This window comes from Mercenaria mercenaria, chromosome 6 (genome assembly GCF_021730395.1).
Source record: "Mercenaria mercenaria strain notata chromosome 6, MADL_Memer_1, whole genome shotgun sequence".
Taxonomy (NCBI): Eukaryota; Metazoa; Mollusca; class Bivalvia; order Venerida; family Veneridae; genus Mercenaria; species Mercenaria mercenaria.
This window is the reverse complement of record NC_069366.1, coordinates 46,785,674-46,806,307: the sequence shown is the minus strand read 5'-3', so window position 1 is coordinate 46,806,307 and position 20,634 is coordinate 46,785,674. Positions and strand designations below refer to the sequence as shown.

The window sequence follows — 20,634 nt, the reverse complement described above, 5'->3', positions numbered from 1 at the left end:
TAAATCTGTTACCACTTTCACTTGAGTAAATACGGCAATAAGACATTGACCCGGTCAATCCAAATGTTACGATTCGATGCGTGAATTTGTTGCGCATAATAGAGGGTCGCAATGGGGTTTGTTTTCACATACTTACCATGCATTTGAAGGTAACGAATATATTTAGTTGTTTGCATGTAAATTTGCTGATACTAATAAACTTAGATAATGTGGCAGTAATGTTGACCTAAATACAATCGACACTGTTTATTTTCCAATACAGGTAATTCCAATATTTGATTTACAATGGATCTATGACGGATTACCATTGAATACCCCTGGACTTATTGGACTCAACTGCCACATTATCAACTTATTAGTATATGTCTATCTGTTTGTACAATATATATGTTATGTTCTTCAAGAATGGAGGAAATAAAAGAATCAATCAACCATCCTCGGGTTTAGTAATATGTTCAGTCGGAGAGTCGCCTCAATTAGGAAAGAATAGATTTAACGTTAGAGGTTATTTCTAAGGTCACGGAGTTTGATTGGCCAGCTTGTAATGACAACAGCTTTCGATATCATTATATAACTCAGTCAAGTGTGACTTACCGAATCATAGTGTTCCTTCTCAAGAGAAGGAACAATAAAAGCCACAATATGAAAAACCATCTTTTTTCAGTAGGCCTATGGGAGAGGCATCGAAAATATACTGGATAGGCTGTGGTTATAGTTTTTCATGTATGACACCTATGCGAGAAAGTATTAAGGTCACAATAGCCTAAATAGTTTTCCCTATATATTCTATATAAAACTGACCTTTTTCAAAGAGCTACCAAACATAGCTAGACCCATTTCAGAGAACAAATCCTTACCTCATTTTAAAGAGTTATAATAAAACTGATATAAAATGAAGAGAAAAGTAGGGGTCATGTATCTTCTAAGAGAGATTTCTCTGGTCACATTTACTTACTGTAAACTGACATCAAAATCACACTGCTGTGACCTGGAAGTACTACTCATACTAAAATTGAGCTTTACTTCACCAAATACAACCTGCTCTCCCATTTGCCCTACCAAAATGTCAACAATACATCCACAATGAAATTTAAACAGAAACTAGCCTCAATTTAGACCTCTGTTGCCATGCCAAGTGAAAAATTAGTGTTCAAATACCTGGTAGCCATTACGCAAACTAGACCAGATGGCTCCCATGCTGGTTCCTTTAGTTTAGTTAGGCCTTAAATTACGTCTCAAGGTCATTTGGCATTTTGCAACGTAACTTTATCACTGGAGAACGTGTTGATTCAGTTATCTTTCAACGGTGTTACAACCGCCCTTAGATGCTTATCATAAGTTATGTAACCGAGTTCCGCTTAAGCCGGTACTTGGAGCGTGAGTGGTGTTGCGTATTTCTTTGCTCGTGAACAGACTCAGTCAAACCGTGTCTGCAATTATTTTATTTGGAAAGGATCTTCTTACAGATTGTATTAAATGGATATTTCATATCCTTTTCGACGACGACGACCATATGACGACCGAACAAAAATTGTGCATATTCATGCAGAGCCAAAATCTTCCAAATGCATAGATTGGGCGTTTTTAAAGTGCTTGATTGTATAACAAGAATTGGTTTAAAAGAATATGCACATTATGCCTATCGTTCTTATGCACTCGGTCAGTTCTTTAAAACAATATTTTTTTTCTGTTTCAGAAATAGCAAGAGTGAGGAAGCGATATATGATACTGTTCGTTGTCAAGTGCCTGCTGGGTATTATACTACTTATACTTGGCGGGTTGGCCGTAAAAAATACTAAGGGACAGAAGGGCACCTTTGGTCCTCCGTACTTTCTGGGAGCCTTTATCGTTGGATGCGCAGTAGGTTTTAATACTATTTTTATAATTAGAAAATTAGAATACGTTTTAATATTATAATTATAATTTGAAAATAAGAATATAAGCATTTCCTTGTCGTTGGTGTGATTTTTAGCTCCACTATTCGGAGAATAGAGTGGGTATTCTACTCGCCCAGGCGTCGGCGTGACCTTTCTTGGTTAAAAGTTTTTCGGCAACCTTTGTTTTTCTGTCATATCTTTGTTACTATTGCTTATATCTTACTGTAACTTCACATAAACATTGTCCAGTATACAAACAAAGCATGTAAAATGGCTTAGCCCATTATACCCAAGGTCAAGGTCACCAAGGTGTTATACTTTGGTTATTTTTAAGGTTAAAGTTTTTTGGTAACCTTTGTTTTTCTGTCATAGCTTTGTTACTATTGCTTATATCTTACTGTTACTTTACATAAACATTGTCCAGCATACAAACAAGGTGTGTACAGGGGCTTGGCCCATTATACCGAAGGTCAAGGTCACCAAGGTGTTATACTTAGGTTATTTTTAAGGTTAAAGTTTTTCGGCAACCTTTGTTTTTCTGTCATATCTTTGTTACTATTGCTTATATCTTACTGTAAGTTCTCATAAATATTGTTCAGCATACAAACAAAGTATGTGCAAGGGCTGGGCCCATTACACCCAAGGTCAAGGTCACAAAGTTGTTTTACTTGGAATTATTTTCATGTTAATTTTTTGCGAAAGCTTCGTTTATACACATATCTTTGGTACTTTAAAAGATAATTTAAAAATATTTCTTTATAATCATCATCTGCATGTGTGGTTACAAACCCCATAACTCTAATTGTATTTTTGACAGAATTATGCCCCTTTTGTATTTAAAGTTTTTTTTTTGCACTCTTCGCTTTCTGGATATAACTTTAATGCAGTATAAGATAAGGACTTGAAACTTAAAATATATCTTTATCATCATCATCTGCATGTGTGGTAACAATCCCCATTACTCTGATTTGTATTTTTAATCCCCCGCCGTGGCGGAGGGATTATAGGAATGGGTCTGCGTCCGTCCTTCCGTCCGTCCGTCCTTCCGTCCGTCCTTCCGTCCGTAACAAATTCGTGTCCGATCCATATCTCCTAAACCCCTTGAAGGATTTTCATGAAACTTGGGTCAAATGATCACCTCATCAAGACGATGTGCAGAACCCATGAGTCAGCCTTGTCGGTTCAAGGTCAAGGTCACAACTCAAGGTCAAAGGTTTGAGCCTGCCATTTTGTGTCCGCTCTGTATCTCCTAAACCCCTTGAAGGAATTTTATAAAACTTGGGTCAAATGATCACCTCATCAAGACGATGTGCAGAACCCATGAGTCAGCCATGCCGGCTCAAGGTCAAGGTCACAACTCAAGGTCAAAGGTTTGAGCCTTCCATTTTGTGTCTGCTCTATATCTCTTAAACCCCTTGAAGGAATTTTATAAAACTTGGGTCAAATGATCACCTCATCAAGACGATGTGCAGAACCCATGAGTCAGTCATGCCGGCTCAAGGTCAAGGTCACAACTTAGGGTCAAAGGTTTGAACCTTCCATTTTGTGTCCACTCTATATCTCCTAAACCCCTTGAAGGATTTTCATCAAACTTGGGTCAAACGATCACCTCATCAAGGCGATGTGCAGAACTTATGAGTCAGCCATGTCAGCTCAAGGTCACAACTGAAGGTCAAAGGTTTGAGCCTTCCATTTCGTGTCCACTCTATATCTCCTAAACCCCTTGAAGGAATTTTATAAAACCTGGATCAAATGATTACCTCATCAAGACGATGTGCAGAAATTATGAGTCAACCATGCCAACTCAAGGTCAAGGTCACAACTAAGGGTCGAAGGTTTGAGCCTTCCATTTGGTGTCCACTCTGTATCTCCTTAACCCCTTGAAGGATTTTCATCAAACTTTGGTCAAATGATCACCTCATCAAGAACTCATGAGTCAGCCATGTCAACTCAAGGTCAAGGTCACAACTGAAGGTCAAAGGTTTCAGCTCTGTATCTCCTAAACCCCTTGAAGGATTTTCATGAAACTTTGGTCAAATGATCACCTCATCAAGACGTTGTGCAGAATTCATGAGTCAGCCGTGTCAGTTCAAGGTCAAGGTCACAGCTAAAATCAAAGGTTTTACCCTTTCACTATCCATAGCAGTGGCGGGGGATTTAGCTGTCTTTCAGACTGCCTTGTTAACCAAATTATGCCCCTTTCATACCTAAATGTTTTAACAAACCTCGTTTTCTGGACATAACTTTGGTACTACATAAGATAATGACTTGAAACTCAAAATATATCTTTACCCTCATCATCTGCGTGTGTGGTAACAATCCCTAATTTGTGTTATTGACAGAGTTATGCCCCTCGGTGTATCTTCCTTTTAAAGTAGAGGTCTCTTATTGAGATATATATTCATTTTACTGTCAAATCGCCGAAAAGTGGAGCGCGCTGTCTTACGGACAGCTCTTGTTTTAATTGCGTTACTTTTTAGAAATACAATGTGCGCGAGTGTTTATGGAATAATCCACAAACATTCGAAAACATATTGTTTATAACTTCTGACTTGAAAATCACAATTATTTTAACATTTTATCTATTTATTGGCTATGTCCATATCACACTTTTATTAATGTTTGTGTGTTTGATTTTTGTTAATATTCACCTTTACTTGTTTTTTTTTCTGTAGCAATTGTTTTACTTATGCAAAAGGTGTATATGAATGTAACACTTATGCATTATATGCAATGTTGAAATGAACCGCGCTACGAGAAAACCAACAAAGTGGCTTTGCGACCAGCATGAAAGATCCATGCTGTTCGCTTTCAAAGCCTATTGCAATTAGAGAAACCGTTAGCGGACAGCATGGATCCTGACCAGACTGCGCGGATGCGCGGGTTGATCTGGATCCATGCTGGTCGCAAAGCCATTATGTTGGTTTTCTCATGGCGCGGCTCAAATATGCTACAATAACAATTACTACTTTTCCAACTGTTAGATGATCTTAGCAAGCTTCATGGACGTTCTCATGTACCGAAGTTTCACCTCCAACGACTCGGCTACACTGCAAAGTATATCACAATATGTAAGTAATTGTATTTTTAGCTCGACTATTCGAAGAATAGTCTAGCTATTCTACTCACCCTGGCGTCGGCGTCGGCGTCGGCGTCGGCGTCGGCGTCGGCGTCACACCTTGGTTAAGTTTTTGCATGCAAGTACATACAGCTATCATTTAAAGGCATATAGCTTTGAAACTTATTTATTCTTTTTCTAGGTCAATTACCAACCTCACTGGGTCAAGTTCCATAACTCTAACATGTATTTTGAGCAAATTATGCCCCCTTTTGGACTTAGAAAATTTTGGTTAAAGTTTTACATGCAAGTTACTATCTCCAAAACTAATGCAGATATTGAATTGAAACTTCACATGTGTCTTCGGGGTTATAAAACTAGTTGATAGCACCAAGTCCCATAACTCTGACCTTCATTTTGGCCAAATTATGCCCCCTTTTGGACTTAGAAAATTCTGGTTAAAGTTTTGCGTGCAAGTACATACAGCTATTACTAAAAGGCATATAGATTTGAAACTTATTTTTTCTTTTTCTAGATCAATTACCTACCTCACTGGGTCAAGTCCCATAACTCTGACATGTATTTTGGGCAAATTATGTCCCCTTTTGGACTTAGAAAATCCTGGTTAAAGTTTTACATGCAAGTTACTATCTCCAAAACTAATGCAGATATTGAATTGAAACTTTACATGTGTCTTCGGGGTTATAAAACTAGTTTATAGCACCAAGTCCCATAACTCTGACCTTCATTTTGGCCAAATTATGCCCCCTTTTGGACTTAGAAAATTCTGGTTAAAGTTTTGCGTGCAAGTACATACAGCTATTACTAAAAGACATATAGATTTGAAACTTATTTTTTCTTTTTCTAGATCAATTACCTACCTCACTGGGTCAAGTCCCATAACTCTGACATGTATTTTGGGCAAATTATGCCCCCTTTTGGACTTAGAAAATCCTGGTTAAAGTTTTACATGCAAGTTACTATCTCCAAAACTAATACAGATATTAAATTGAAACTTCACATGTGTCCTCGGGGTTATAAAACTAGTTGATAGAATCAAGTCCCATAACTCTGGCATGTATTTTGGGCAAATTATGCCCCCTTTTGGACTTAGAAAATTCTGGTTAAAGTTTTGCGTGCAAGTACATACAGCTATTACCAAAAGGCATATAGCTTTGAATCTTATTTATTCCTTTTCTAGGTCAATTACCAGCCTCACTAGGTCAAGTTCCATAACTCTTAACATGTATTTTGAACAAATTATGCCCCCTTTTGGACTTAAAAATTCTGGTTAAAGTTTACATGCAAGTTACTATCTCCAAAACTAATGCAGATATTGAATTGAAACCTAACATGTTTCTTCGGGGTTATAAAACTAGTTGATAGCATCAAGTCCCATAACTCTGATATGTATTTTGGTCAAATTATGTCCCCTTTCGAACTTAAAACTCTTTTGATATTTAACATTTTGGGTAATAATTTCCTGCTTCTGTGACAATATTTCGAATAGTCGAGCTTGGCTGTCTTACGGACAGCTCTTGTTATACATTATGTTTAAGCTCCGACTTTTTTAGCTCACCTGTCACAAAGTGACAAGGTGAGCTTTTGTGATCGCGTGGCGTCCGTCGTCCGTGCGTTCGTAAACTTTTGCTTGTGACCACTCTAGAGGCCACATTTTTCATGGGATCTTTATGAAAGTTGGTCAGAATGTTCATCTTGATGATATCTAGGTCAAGTTTGAAACTGGGTCACGTGCTGCCGAAAACTAGGTCAGTAGGTCTAAAAATAGAAAAACCTTGTGACCTCTCTAGAGGCCATACTTTTCAACGGATCTTCATGAAAATTGGTCAGAATGTTTACCTTGATGATATCTAGGTCAAGTTCGAAACTGGGTCACTTGCCTCAAAAACTAGGTCAGTAGGTCAAATAATAGAAAAACCTTGTAACCTCTCTAGAGGCCATATTTTTCATGGGATCTGTATGAAAGTTGGTCTGAATGTTCATCTTGATGATATCTAGGCCAGATTCGAAGCTGGGTCAACTGCGGTCAAAAACTAGGTTAGTAGGTCTAAAAATAGAAAAACCTTGTGACCTCTCTAGAGGCCATACTTTTCAATGGATCTTCATGAAAATTGGTGAGAATGTTCACCTTGATAATATCTAGGTCAGGTTTAAAACTGGGTCAAGTGCCTTCAAAAACTAGGTCATTAGGTCAAATAATAGAAAAACCTTGTGACCTCTCTAGAAGCCATATTTTTCAATGGATCTTCATGAAAATTGGGTCATGTGGAGACAGGTGAGCGATTCAGGACCATCATGGTCCTCTTGTTTATCGTTGGTTCAGCCGCCGTCTACAATTTTTTGTTGACATTCTAGTATGCAAGATTAACCAAGCTAGGACATGCTGTTAATTGATGCAACACCTTGGTTAGATACGATTTTGATTCAGTTAGGATTTATGGCCATTAATTTATAACAAACATATCATATTTAACCTTTATCGTTGATTAATCAAAACATTGCTAGGTACAGACACTATGGCACCGTTAAATGTCGCACCACCGCTAATATCGCCATCACCGTTGGTATGAAAGAAATAAGTTCATATGATTAAAAGCAAAGAAATGATATTTCTGGTATTTAAAATAAGTTTGAATGGTTTTAAGCAAAGATGTTGTAAACTTAAGGAACTTATTTAAAACACGTATCCACTACGCATCAATAATTTTGTTACGTCACTAGAAAAGCATGGCAATGTGTAGTAAGACAAAGTTATTTTAAACTGTAAATGACCCAGGTGACAAACTTTAGGCCTGCATTAAAATACATGTACATGTCTAAGCCATGAAAAACTCTAGGCTAGAAAAAATTGTTTCAGCATCAATGTAAAGTAAAATTTAATTATTACTTAAACTGAATAAGGCTGGGCTAGTCTTTACTAAATTTCGGTATAATTCTAATGCAACAGATGAAATACGATGACATATCAGGCATAAAACCACAGTTGTCTTACTATATGTTCTATATAGACGCTGGACACTATTGCAATTTTGCATGCATCCGCCCCCCCCCCCCCCCCCCCCAAAAAAAAAACAAAAAAAACAACAACAACAACCTGAACTCAATAGAACTATTCAAGAAGAAAACTTCTAGCCACAATAACAATGGGGTTGACCGGCTCCTTTTTTCCACCATTTTGAACCAAATCACGCGCGTATGAAGAATACACTCTAGATGGCCGCAAACAGGCAAAACTGGCCCTATCAAATAGTCATGTTATGCATATTCTGACATTCTCATTCTGTCAAATTGTATATGTACCTACTACTTCATATCTCCTCTATTCAATTATGCCAGTTATTGCAGGCCTTTCACTCGAAAATTCCCCAATATTCACCATCAAACACAGGAACTATTTTCCGCGTAACCGCTCCCTTATTGTAAGGGCAAATAACTGTGATCTTGTGCCATATGCGATATATATAGTGTCGTACTACTTCGTTTTGGTTGACAACCCTTATCAATCGTCCTGAATCGATGTACATGGTATCCAAAAGACACCTGGGTTGGCAACCCTGTGATGTAATGCTAGGATTTCACTCTTGCTAATAAATGCCTGAAAAATGCATACTTTGTAATTTATATTTTTTCTATTTTCAGGCTTGCTTTGAAGTTTTACTTACTGGTATTTCAGTTATTGGCGGATTTATTGGCATATTCTTCGTATCAATATTTGGTGTTCCGGAGTGTGAGCCTTCAGATTTCTTTAGTCACTGTAATTATACAAAAAACTTGTCAACAAATCGTAGCCTTGCAATAGGCATCTTAATATCACTTCTTGTTAGTGAAATTATAGCAATTGGAAGCATTGTGATACACTGTCGTAGTTGTCAAGGTCTTGGTCCGTACAATATGCTGAAACCTAGGCAGCGAAGATTTGCTCCACATCATAATGTTTATGTTGCTGGAGGGGCTGGAAATGTTGTCATGACAACAGCTCCTGAACCAAGACCTTTTGCTGGTGGTTTTGGCGCTAATCGTAACTATAATAGTTACAGCGCAGACACACAAATTGTAATTGATGGTAACGTTATAGATAAAAACAGGGGCGGATTTTCTGGAGCCATCATACACCCACCAGAGAATACAACTGTTATACATCCTCCAGTGGGGTATTCTCAGTACCCGAGTATGACCAACCAAAATACGCAGTATAGTCATGAAGGTCAAGGCAGTACCTCAGGAGCATCTGTACATCAATTACAAGAACAGAACAGATTACTAAGGGAGCAGATTGCGCTACAACAACAACTTCAGTTAATGCAGCAGCAGCAGCAACAACAAGAAAGTGCACCATCATCATCACTCCCGCCAATGCCTCCAAGTTATGAATCCTGCATGCAAGACCCAGAACAGGTAAAGTTAAATCGTCAAAATATACAGCAGATTATAGAATCTTTACAGATACATCAGTTATGTGCACTTTTTTGCGCATCTGAAGGAGTATTTTCGTCACGAGTCTTGATCAATTTCATGCATTTGTTCATTTGCGCATCCGAAGGATTTTTTTCGTCACGACTCTTGGTCAGTTACATGCATTTGTTCATTTGCGCATCCGAAGGAGTATTTTCGTCACGAGTCTTGATCAGTTACATGCATTTGTTATTTTTGCGCTTCTGAAGGAGTATTTTCGTCACGAGTCTTGATCAGTTACAAGCATTTGTCCATTTGCGCATCTAAAGCAGTATTTTCGTCACGACTCTTGATAAGTTTCATGCATTTGTTCATTTACGCATCCGAAGGAGTATTTTCGTCACGCGTCTTGATCATTTACATGCATTTGTTATTTTTGCGCTTCCAAAGGACTATTTTCCTCATGAGTGTTGATCAGTTACAAGCATTTGTCCATTTGCGCATCAAAAGGAGTATTTTCGTCACGAGTCTTGATCAGTTACATACATTTGTCAGGATTGCGCGTTCAAATGAGTATTTTCGTCACAAGTCTTGTTCCACTGTGGGGAATCATATGATCAAAATAATCTCTAAACAAAAGTTATATGTTGAAGAACATGAAGATATTTTCTACCATGGTAAGATATGAAATTTAAAAATAGCTTAACATAATACTAATGAAAATTGTTAAATTATTATATAGTTGACAATAATGATAGATATCCTGTGATTACAAACACTAAGGAAATTAAGAAGTCTCAGTTTCTTGAAGTGTTCCAGATAATAGAAGGTGATTGTAATTGAAATCTAAGTAGTTTTAGGAAACATCTGTGTCGCCATATAATAGGCTATATTTGAGATTTACAGCAAAAGTTGCTTCAATATGATCCCATATAATTTATAAATTTATTTTGGTGTAGAGATTATTTTGGTCATGTGACTCTCCACAGTGTATTCAGTTACATGCATTTGTAATTGTGCGCATCTTAAAAGAGTATTTTCATCACGAATCTAGATCAGTTACATGCATTTGTTCTTTTAGCGCATCTGAAGGAGTATTTTCGTCACAAGTCTTTATTAGTTACGTTTGCGAATCTAAACAAGTATTTTCGTCACGTGTCTTGGTCAGTTACATGCATTTGTTCATTTGCCCATTTAAAGGATTATTTTCGTTACGAGTCTTGGTCAGTTACATGCGTTTGTTCTTTTGCGCATCTAAACGAGTATTTTTGTCACGTTTCTTGGTCAGTTACATGCGTTTGTTCATTTGCGCATCTAAAGGAGTGTTTTCGTCACGAGTCTTGGCCAGTTACTAGCATTAGTTCTTTTTGCGCATCTAAAGGAGTATTTTCGTCACAAGTCTTGATCAGTTACATGCATTTGTTCATAAGCGCATCTAAAGCAATATTTTCGTCACGAGTCTTGGTCAGTTGTATGTATTTGTTCATTTGCGCATCTAAAGAAATATTTCCGCCACGACTTTTGGTTAGTAACAGGCTTTTGTTCATTTGCGCATCTGAAGGAGTGTTTTCGTCACAAGTCTTGGTCATTTACATATGTTTGTTCATTTCCGTATCTAAACGAGTATTTTCGTCACAAGTCTTGATCAGTTACATGCATTTGTTCATAAGCGCATCTAAAGCAATATTTTCGTCCCGAGTCTTGGTCAGTTGCATGTATTTGTTCATTTGCGCATCTAAAGAAATATTTCCGCCGCGACTTTTGGTCAGTTACATGCATTTGTTCATTTGCGCATCTAAAGGAGTATTTTCGTCACGAATCTTGATCAGTTACAAGCATTTGTCCATTTGCACATCTAAAAGAGTATTTTCGTCACGAGTCTTGATCAGTCACATACATTTGTCAGGATTGCGCGTTCAAATGAGTATTTTCGTCACGAGTCTTGTTCCACTGTGGGGAATCACATGATCAAAATAATTTCTAAACAAAAGTTATATGTTGAAGATGTTTCCTACCATGGTAAGATATGAAATTTAAAAACAGCTTAACATATAACTAATGAAAATTGTTTAATTATTATATAGTTGACAATAATGATAGATATTCTGTGATTACAAACACTAAGGAAATTAAGAAGTCTCAGTTACTTGAAGTGTTCCAGATAATAGAAGGTGATTGTAATTGAAATCTAAGTAGTTTTAGGAAACATCTGTGTCGCCATATGATAGGCTATATTTGAGATTTACAGCAAAAGTTGCTTCAATATGATCCCATATAATTTATAAATTTATTTTGGTGTAGAGATTATTTTGGTCATGTGATTCTCCACAGTGTGTTCAGTTACATGCATTTGTAATTGTGCGCATCTTAAAGAGTATTTTCGTCACGAGTCTTGATCAGTAACATGCATTTGTTCTTTTAGCGCATCTGAAGGAGTATTTTCGTCAGAGTCTTTATTAGTTACATATGTTTGTTCTTTTGCGAATCTAAAGGAGTTTTTTTCGTTACGAGTCTTGGTCAGTTACATGCGTTTGTTCTTTTGCGCATCTAAACGAGTATTTTTGTCACGTTTCTTGGTCAGTTACGTGTGTTTGTTCATTTGCGCATCTAAAGGAGTGTTTTCGTCACGAGTCTTGGCCAGTTACTAGCATTTGTTCTTTTTGCGCATCTAAAGGAGTATTTTCGTCACAAGGCTTGATCAGTTACATGCATTTGTTCATAAGCGCATTTAAAGTCACGAGTCTTGGTCAGTTGCATGTATTTGTTCATTTGCGCATCTAAAGAAATATTTCCGCCACGACTTTTGGTTAGTAACATGCTTTTGTTCATTTGCGCATCTGAAGGAGTGTTTTCGTCATAAGTCTAGGTCATTTACATATGTTTGTTTATTTCCGTATCTAAACGAGTATTTTCGTCACAAGTCTTGATCAGTTACATGCATTTGTTCATAAGCGCATTTAAAGCAATATTTTCGCCGCGGGTCTTGGTCAGTTGCATGTATTTGTTCATTTGCGCATCTAAAGAAATATTTCCGCCACGACTTTTGGTCAGTTACATGCGTTTGTTCATTTGCGCATCTAAAGGAGTATTTTCGTCACGATTCTTGATCAGTTACAAGCATTTGTCCATTTGCGCATCTAAAGGAGTATTTTCGTCACGAGTCTTGATCAGTTACATGCATTTGTCAGGATTGCGCGTTCAAATGAGTATTTTCGTCACGAGTCTTGTTCCACTGTGGGGAATCACATGATCAAAATAATTTCTAAACAAAAGTTATATATTTACATGACGATATTTCCTACTATGGTAAGATATGAAATTTAAAAAAAGCTTAACATATAACTAATGAAAATTGTTAAATTATTATATAGTTGACAATAATGATAGATATTCTGTGATTACAAACACTAAGGAAATTAAGAAGTCTCAGTTTCTTGAAGTGTTCCAGATAATAGAAGGTGATTGTAATTGAAATCTAAGTAGTTTTAGGAAACATCTGTGTCGCCATATGATAGGCTGTGTTTGAGATTTACAGCAAAAGTTGCTTCAATATGATCCCATATAATTTATAAATTTATTTTGGTGTAGAGATTATTTTGGTCATGTGATTCTCCACAGTGTGTTCAGTTACATGCATTTGTAATTGTGCGCATCTTAAAGAGTATTTTCGTCACGAGTCTTGATCAGTTACATGCATTTGTTCTTTTAGCGCATTTGAAGGAGTATTTTCGTCACGAGTCTTTATTAGTTACATACGTTTGTTCTTTTGCGAATCTAAAGGAGTGTTTTCGTTACGAGTCTTGGTCAGTTACATGCGTTTGTTCTTTTGCGCATCTAAACGGGTATTTTTGTCACGTTTCTTGGTCAGTTATATGCGTTTGTTCATTTGCGCATCTAAGGGAGTGTTTTCATCACGAGTCTTGGCCAGTTACTAGCATTTGTTCTTTTTGCGCATCTAAAGGAGTATTTTCGTCACAAGTCTTGATCAGTTACTGGCATTTGTTCATAAGCGCATCTAAAGCAATATTTTCGTCACGGGTCTTGGTCAGTTGCATGTATTTGTTCATGTGCGCATCTAAAGAAATATTTCCGCCACAACTTCTGGTTAGTAACATGCTTTTGTTCATTAGCGCATCTGAAGGAGTGTTTTCGTCACAAGTCTTGGTCATTTACATATGTTTGTTCTTTTCCGTATCTAAACGAGTATTTTCGTCACAAGTCTTGATCAGTTACGTGCATTTGTTCATAAGCGCATCTAAAGCAATATTTTCGTCACGAGTCATGGTCAGTTGCGTGTATTTGTTCATTTGCGCATCTAAAGAAATATTTCCGCCACGACTTTTGGTCAGTTACATGCGTTTGTTCATTTGCGCATCTAAAGGAGTATTTTCGTCACGAGTCTTGGTCAGTTACATGCATTTGGTCTTTTGCGCACCTAAACAAGTATTTTCGTCACGGCTATTGGTCAGTTACATACGTTTGTTCATTTGAGCATCTTAAGGGTTGTTTTTATCACGAGTCTTGGTCAGTTATTTGCGTTTGTTCTTTTGCGCATCTAAACGAGTATTTTTGTCACGTTTCTTGGTCAGTTACATGCGTTTGTTCATTTGCGCATCTAAAGGAGTGTTTTCGTCACGAGTCTTGGCCAGTTACTAGCATTTGTTCTTTTTGCGCATCTAAAGGAGTATTTTCGTCACAAGTCTTGATCAGTTACATGCATTTGTTCATAAGCGCATCTGAAGCAATAGTTTCGTCACGAGTCTTGGTCAATTGCATGTATTTGTTCATTAGCGCATCTAAAGAAATATTTCCGCCACGACTTTTGGTTAGTAACATGCTTTTGTTCATTTGCGCATCTGAAGGAGTGTTTTCGTCACAAGTCTTGGTCATTTACATATGTTTGTTCTTTTCCGTATCTAAACGTGTATTTTCGTCACAAGTCTTGATCAGTTACATGCATTTGTTCATAAGCGCATCTAAAGCAATATTTTCGTCACGAGTCATGGTCAGTTGCATGTAATTGTTCATTTGCGCATCTAAAGAAATATTTCCGCCACGACTTTTGGTCAGTTACATGCGTTTGTTCATTTGCGCATCTAAAGGAGTATTTTCGTCACGAATCTTGGTCAGTTACATGCGTTTGGTCTTTTGCGCATCTAAACAAGTATTTTCGTCACGGCTCTTGGTCAGTTACATGCGTTTGTTCTTTAGCGCATGTAAAGGAGTATTTTCGTGACGAGTCTTGGTCAGTTATATGCATTTTTACATTTGCGTATCTAAAGGAGTATTTTCGTCACGAGACTTGGTCAGTTACATGCATTTGTTTTTCTGCGCATCTAAAGCAATATTTTCTTCAAGATTCTTGATCAGTTACATGCATTTCTTCATTGGCACATCTAAAGAATTATGTTCGTAACAAGTCTGTGTCAGTTACATGCATTTGTTCTTTTGCTGATGTAAAGGATTATTTTCGTCACAAGTCTTTGTCATTTACATGCATTTGTTCTTTTGGCATCTAAAGAGTATTTTCGTCAAGATTCATGATCAGTTACAAGTTTTGTTCATTTGCGCATCTGAAGGAGTTTTCGTCTCGAGTCTTGATCCACTTACATGCATTTGTTGTTTTTGCGTTTCTAAAGGAGTATTTTCGTCACAAGTCTTGGTCAGTTACATGCATTTGTTCTTGCCGCATCTAAACAAGTATTTTCGTCACGAGGCTTGGTCATTTACTGCATTTGTTCATTTGCGCATCTAAACGACATTTTCGCTCGATTCTTGGTCAGTTACATGCATTTGTTCATTTGCGCATCTAAGCGTGTATTTTCGTTACAAGTCTTGATCAGTTTACATCATTTGTTTTTTGCGTTCTAAAGGAGTATTTTCGTCACGAGTCTTGTCAGTTACATGCATTTGTTCATTCCGCATCTAACAAGTATTTTCGTCACGAGTCATGGTCAGTTACATGCTATTGTTCATTTGCGCATCTAAAGGAAGTATTTTCGTCACGAGTTCTTGGTCAGTTACATGCCTTTGTCTTTTGCGCATCTTAAGGAGTATTTTCGTCACGATCTTGGTCAGTTACATGCGTTTGTCATTTGCGCATCTAAAATGTATTTTGTCACGGTCTTGGTCAGTTACATGCGTTTGTTCTTTAGCGCATTAAAGGAGTATTTTCGTGACGAGTCTTGGTCAGTTATATGCATTTTTACATTTGCGTATCTAAAGGAGTATTTTCGTCACGAGACTTGGTCAGTTACATGCATTTGTTCTTCTGTGCATCTAAAGCAATATTTTCTTCAAGATTCTTGATCAGTTACATGCATTTCTTCATTTGCGCATCTAAAGAATTATGTTCGTCACAAGTCTTCGTCAGTTACATGCATTTGTTCTTTTGCTGATGTAAAGGATTATTTTCGTCACAAGTCTTTGTCATTTACATGCATTTGTTCTTTTGTGCATCTAAAGGAGTATTTTCGTCAAGAATCATGATCAGTTACAAGTATTTGTTCATTTGCGCATCTGAAGGAGTTTTCGTCTCGAGTCTTGATCACTTACATGCATTTGTTGTTTTTGCGTTTCTAAAGGAGTATTTTCGTCACAAGTCTTGGTCAGTTACATGCATTTGTTCTTTGCCGCATCTAAACAAGTATTTTCGTCACGAGGCTTGGTCATTTACTTGCATTTGTTCATTTGCGCATCTAAACGACTATTTTCGTCTCGATTCTTGGTCAGTTACATGCATTTGTTCATTTGCGCATCTAAGCGTGTATTTTCGTTACAAGTCTTGATCAGTTACATGCATTTGTTATTTTTGCGTTTCTAAAGGAGTATTTTCGTCATGAGTCTTGGTCAGTTACATGCATTTGTTCTTTTCCGCATCTTAACAAGTATTTTGGTCACGAGTCTTGATCAGTTACATGCGTTTGTTCATTTGCGCATCTAAGGGAGTATTTTCGTCTCGAGTCTTGGTCAGTTACATGCCTTTGGTCTTTTGCGCATCTTAAGGAGTATTTTCGTCACGGCTCTTGGTCAGTTACATGCGTTTGTTCATTTGAGCATCTAAAGGGTTGTTTTTGTCACGAGTCTTGGTCAGTTACATGTGTTTGTTCTTTAGCGCATCTAAAGGAGTATTTTCGAGACGAGTCTTGGTCAGTTATATGCATTTTTACATTTGCGTATCAAAAGGAGTACTTTCGTCACGAGACTTGGTCAGTTACATGTATTTGTTCTTCTGCGCATTTCAAGCAATTTTTTCATCAAGAGTCTTGATCACTAACATGCATTTCTTTATTTGCGTTTGTAAACGAGTATTTTCGTCACAAGTCTTTGTCAGTTACATGCATTTGTTCATTAGAGCATCTAAAGGACAATTTTCATCTCAATTCTTGGTCAGTTACATGCGTTTGGTCATTTGCGCATCTAAAGGAGTGTTTTCGTCACAAGTCTTGATCAGTTAGATGCATTTGTTCATTTGCGCATCTGAAGGAGTATTTTCGTCACGAGTCTTGATCATTTACATGCATTTGTTATTTTTGCGTTTCTAAAGGAGTATTTTCGTCAGTCTTGGTCAGTTACATGCATTTGTTCATTTGCGCATCTAAACGAGTATTTTCGTCACGAGTCTTTATCAGTTACATGCATTTGTTATTTTTGCACATATAAAGGAGTATTTTCGTTACGAGTCTTGGTCAGTTACATGCATTCGTTCTTTTTCGCCTCTTAACGAGTTTTTCGTCACGCGGCTTGAACAGGAATACATACATTTGTCATTTTTGCGCATCGTCACTTGTGTTGGTCAGTTACAAGCATTTGTTCATTTGTGCATCTGAAGGAGTATTTTCGTCACGAGTCTTGATCAGTTACATGCATTTGTTCATTTGTGCTTCTAAAGGGGTATTTTCGTCACGACTCTTGGTCAGTTACATGCGTTTCTTCATTTACGCATGAATAAAATCTTGGTCGAGTTTGATATTGGGTCATCTGGGGTCAAAAACTAGGTCACCTGGTCAAATCAAAGGAAAAGCTTTTTAACACTCTAGACGCCACATTTGTGACTGTATCTTCATGAAACTTGCTCAGAACGTTAATCTTGATGATCTTTAGGTCAAGTTTGAATCTGGGTCATGTGAGGTCAAAAACTAGGTCACCAGGTCAAATTAAAGGAAAGCTAAGTTAACACTATAGAGGCCACATTTATGATCATATCTTAATGAAACTTGGTCAGAATGTTAATCTTGAAGATCTTTAGGTTAAATTTCAATCTGGGTCAGGTGGGTTCATAAACTAGGTCACCAAGTCAAATCAAAGGTAAAGCTTGTTAACACTCTAGAGACCTAATTTTGAGTTTGAAACTAATGTGAATTAATCAGAATCTTTGCCTTGATGACCTCTAGGTCAGGTTCGAATCTGGGTCATGTAGGGTCAAAAACTTGGTTACCAGGTCAAATCAAAGGTAAAGCTTGTGAACAATCTATAGGTCACATTTATGATCATATCTTTATAAAACTTGGTCAGAAAATTAGTCTTAATGATCTTAAGATTAAGATCCAATCTGGGTCAAGTTGGGTCAAAAACTACGTCACCAGGTCAAATCAAAAGTAAAGCTTTTTAGCAGTCTAGAAGCCACATTTATAACTGTATCTTCATGAAACTTGGTCAGACTGTTAATCTTGATGATCTTTAGGTCAGATTCGAATCTGGGTCATGTGGGGTCAAAAACTAGGTCACTATGTCAAATTAAAGGAAAAAGTAGTTAACACTCTAGAGGCCACATGTATGACCATATCTTAATGAAACTTGGTCAGAATGTTAAACTTGATGATCTTTAGGTCAATAGGTCAGGTGAGCGATACAGGGCTTTCATGGCCCTCTTGTTTACAAAATTATGCCCCTTTTTCGACTTAGAAATTTTTGGTTAAGGTTTGGTATGTAAGCTGGTATCTCAGTACCCACTGATGGGAATGGATTGAAACTTCACACACTTGTTCACTGTCATGATCTGACATGCGCTGAGTAGGTCCCATAACTCTACTTTGCATTTTTTCAAAAATATGCCCCTTTTTCCACTTAGCAGTTTTTGGTTAAGTTTTTGTATGTAATCTGGTATCTCAGTACGCTTGTTCACTGTCATGATATGACATGCAGTGCAAAGGTTCAATAACTCTATTATGCATTTTTTCAAAATTATGCCCCTTTTTCGACTTTTGTATTCAGTCATTGACAAAGGCTGTTGAATAGTCGAGCGTTGCTGTCCTCCGACAGCTCTTGTTTTTTTTTCTAAAATGTTTTGAAGTATACTAAGAACTTTGCATTGGAGTTCTTCATTTCAGTTTGAAACTCAAATTGTATTGGAAATTTTCTTGGCGGTGTTATTTCTATTTTATAAGGTTTGCCACGAATTGCATTTAGTACAATACAATACAACACGATACGATACGATACGATACGATACGGTACGGTACGATATGAAAATATGTAATATTATGTGCTAACATGTATTGATAAAATACAACATTCTTTTCAGATGAAGTTCCTACAAGAGCAAAATGAAGAATTACAAAATAGATATCTGAGACGACAACAAATAACGAAAGATATACCGTTTTCTAGTGACAGAAACACCATACCTTCAGCTCCGCCTATGTGACACTTCAAGCATTCAGCACGACCTGTATGAAAGAGACACATTACGCGACATGTATGAAAGTGACATATTACGCGACCTGTGTGAAGCTAACTGTTGACGTTAAAGAGAATCAGGACTTTATCAGAAAGATTTAAACACTCTCAGAGTAGAAACAGGCAGATATTGTAGATATAATGACTTGTAGAAGAGTCTCTGTTACGGGTCTATCATAGAACCTGGAAAGGGACCATGTAAAGTTGTAAAACAAGAAAGACTGGCAAAGATGATGAACATCGGTCCATAATTACGTCTAAAGATACACTACAGTGCATGTCGAAAACATAACATTCTTATGACATATACCCACACTCTAGTATGTTGGCGTTTATTGCACTATTACATTTAATAGATAGAAAAAACTTTGAAAAATTCAACGTTCTTTATGAATGAAGTTCTTTAACAATACGATCAAAACATATATAATGATTATATGCTCATTGTCATACAAACTGTGGTATATCAAAAACGCATTTCTTTTACTGTACTTATACTCGCATTTATATTGTAAAATATATTTGACCGTACTGTTGTGTTATGCAATAATTTTTGTAAGCAATTCGTTTGTTTGTTTGCTTGTTTTGTTGTCATACCGACACATATCAGGTAATCTAACAACTGTTCATAAAACGTACATTATTTACTGCTTTATGGCCGAAAAGTTGGATTCAAACTGAAGAGGCGAAAATTGTCAGCTTTTTCCTGGGTTGTGACACTCTCGTGTAATCCATATCGATGTATTTAATTGACACATATGTTAATCTCTGCCATGCTTATGTTATGACCAACAAACACATGTTGCTGGCTATAAGTGGACTGTACTAAAAGTGTTAAAAATGTTCCTGCTTTTTAAACTGTACATAATTGAGCCGCGCCATGAGAAAATCAACATAGTGGGTTTGCGACCAACATTGATCCAGACTGTTCGCTTTCAAAGACTATTGCAATTAGAGAAACTGTTAGCGAACAGCATGGATCCTGACCAGACTGCGCGGATGCACAGGCTGGTCTGGATCCATGCTGGTCGCAAAGCCACTATGTTGGTTTTCTCATGACACGGCTCATATTATGATTATAATAATAGCCGCTATGCTAGAAATCATAAAGAACACAAATTCTATTTTATCTGTTTCATTCCCATGGCTTTATGCTACCTGAGCTATGTTCATTCACAACATTGTATTATTTAAAAGAAAACACTTGTGGCTGCCTTCGAAGATTTTCTAGGTTAAACACTTTTTCAAAAAAAAAATTGAAGCAAGTGAAAGGAACTAGCAAAATGATATGACATCATTCGATTCTCAGCTTTTTGTTAAAGAAGTATTAAATGATTGTGTTAAAATTAAAGAAATAAAATATTGCTATAAACATATTTCCGTCAAAACTTCTTTGAAAGCTTAAATTCTGAGACGGGGCAACGATAAATATGTTCTTTCCATATATTTTTGTCACTTCTTAAAAATTTTCCACAATATTGGAAGGATGCCCTTTCCAGTTTCATCCACGCCGTTTCTGCCTTTCATGTCATGGCGCGCCTACTTTTTGTTGGAAACATCTGATCGATAAAGATCTGGATTTTCTTATTTCGCTAAAAAAATATTATC

General features: G+C 36.9%; 1 protein-coding gene across 2 annotated transcripts in view; it reads left to right on the top strand.

Annotated features, from left to right (window-relative positions):
* The window catches only part of LOC128545846 (uncharacterized), a 61,350-nt gene extending 40,950 nt beyond the window's left edge, over positions 1-20,400 (top strand). For both annotated transcript variants that reach the window (XM_045336739.2, XM_053545754.1), the window contains exons 2-5: positions 1,697-1,860; positions 4,862-4,948; positions 8,596-9,351; positions 18,872-20,400. In XM_045336739.2, the coding sequence (XP_045192674.2) occupies positions 1,697-1,860; positions 4,862-4,948; positions 8,596-9,351; positions 18,872-18,994 (1,130 nt within the window). In that variant the 3' untranslated portion in view covers positions 18,995-20,400. The remainder of the gene's footprint in view (positions 1-1,696; positions 1,861-4,861; positions 4,949-8,595; positions 9,352-18,871) is intronic.
* Positions 20,401-20,634: the final 234 nt, after the last annotated feature.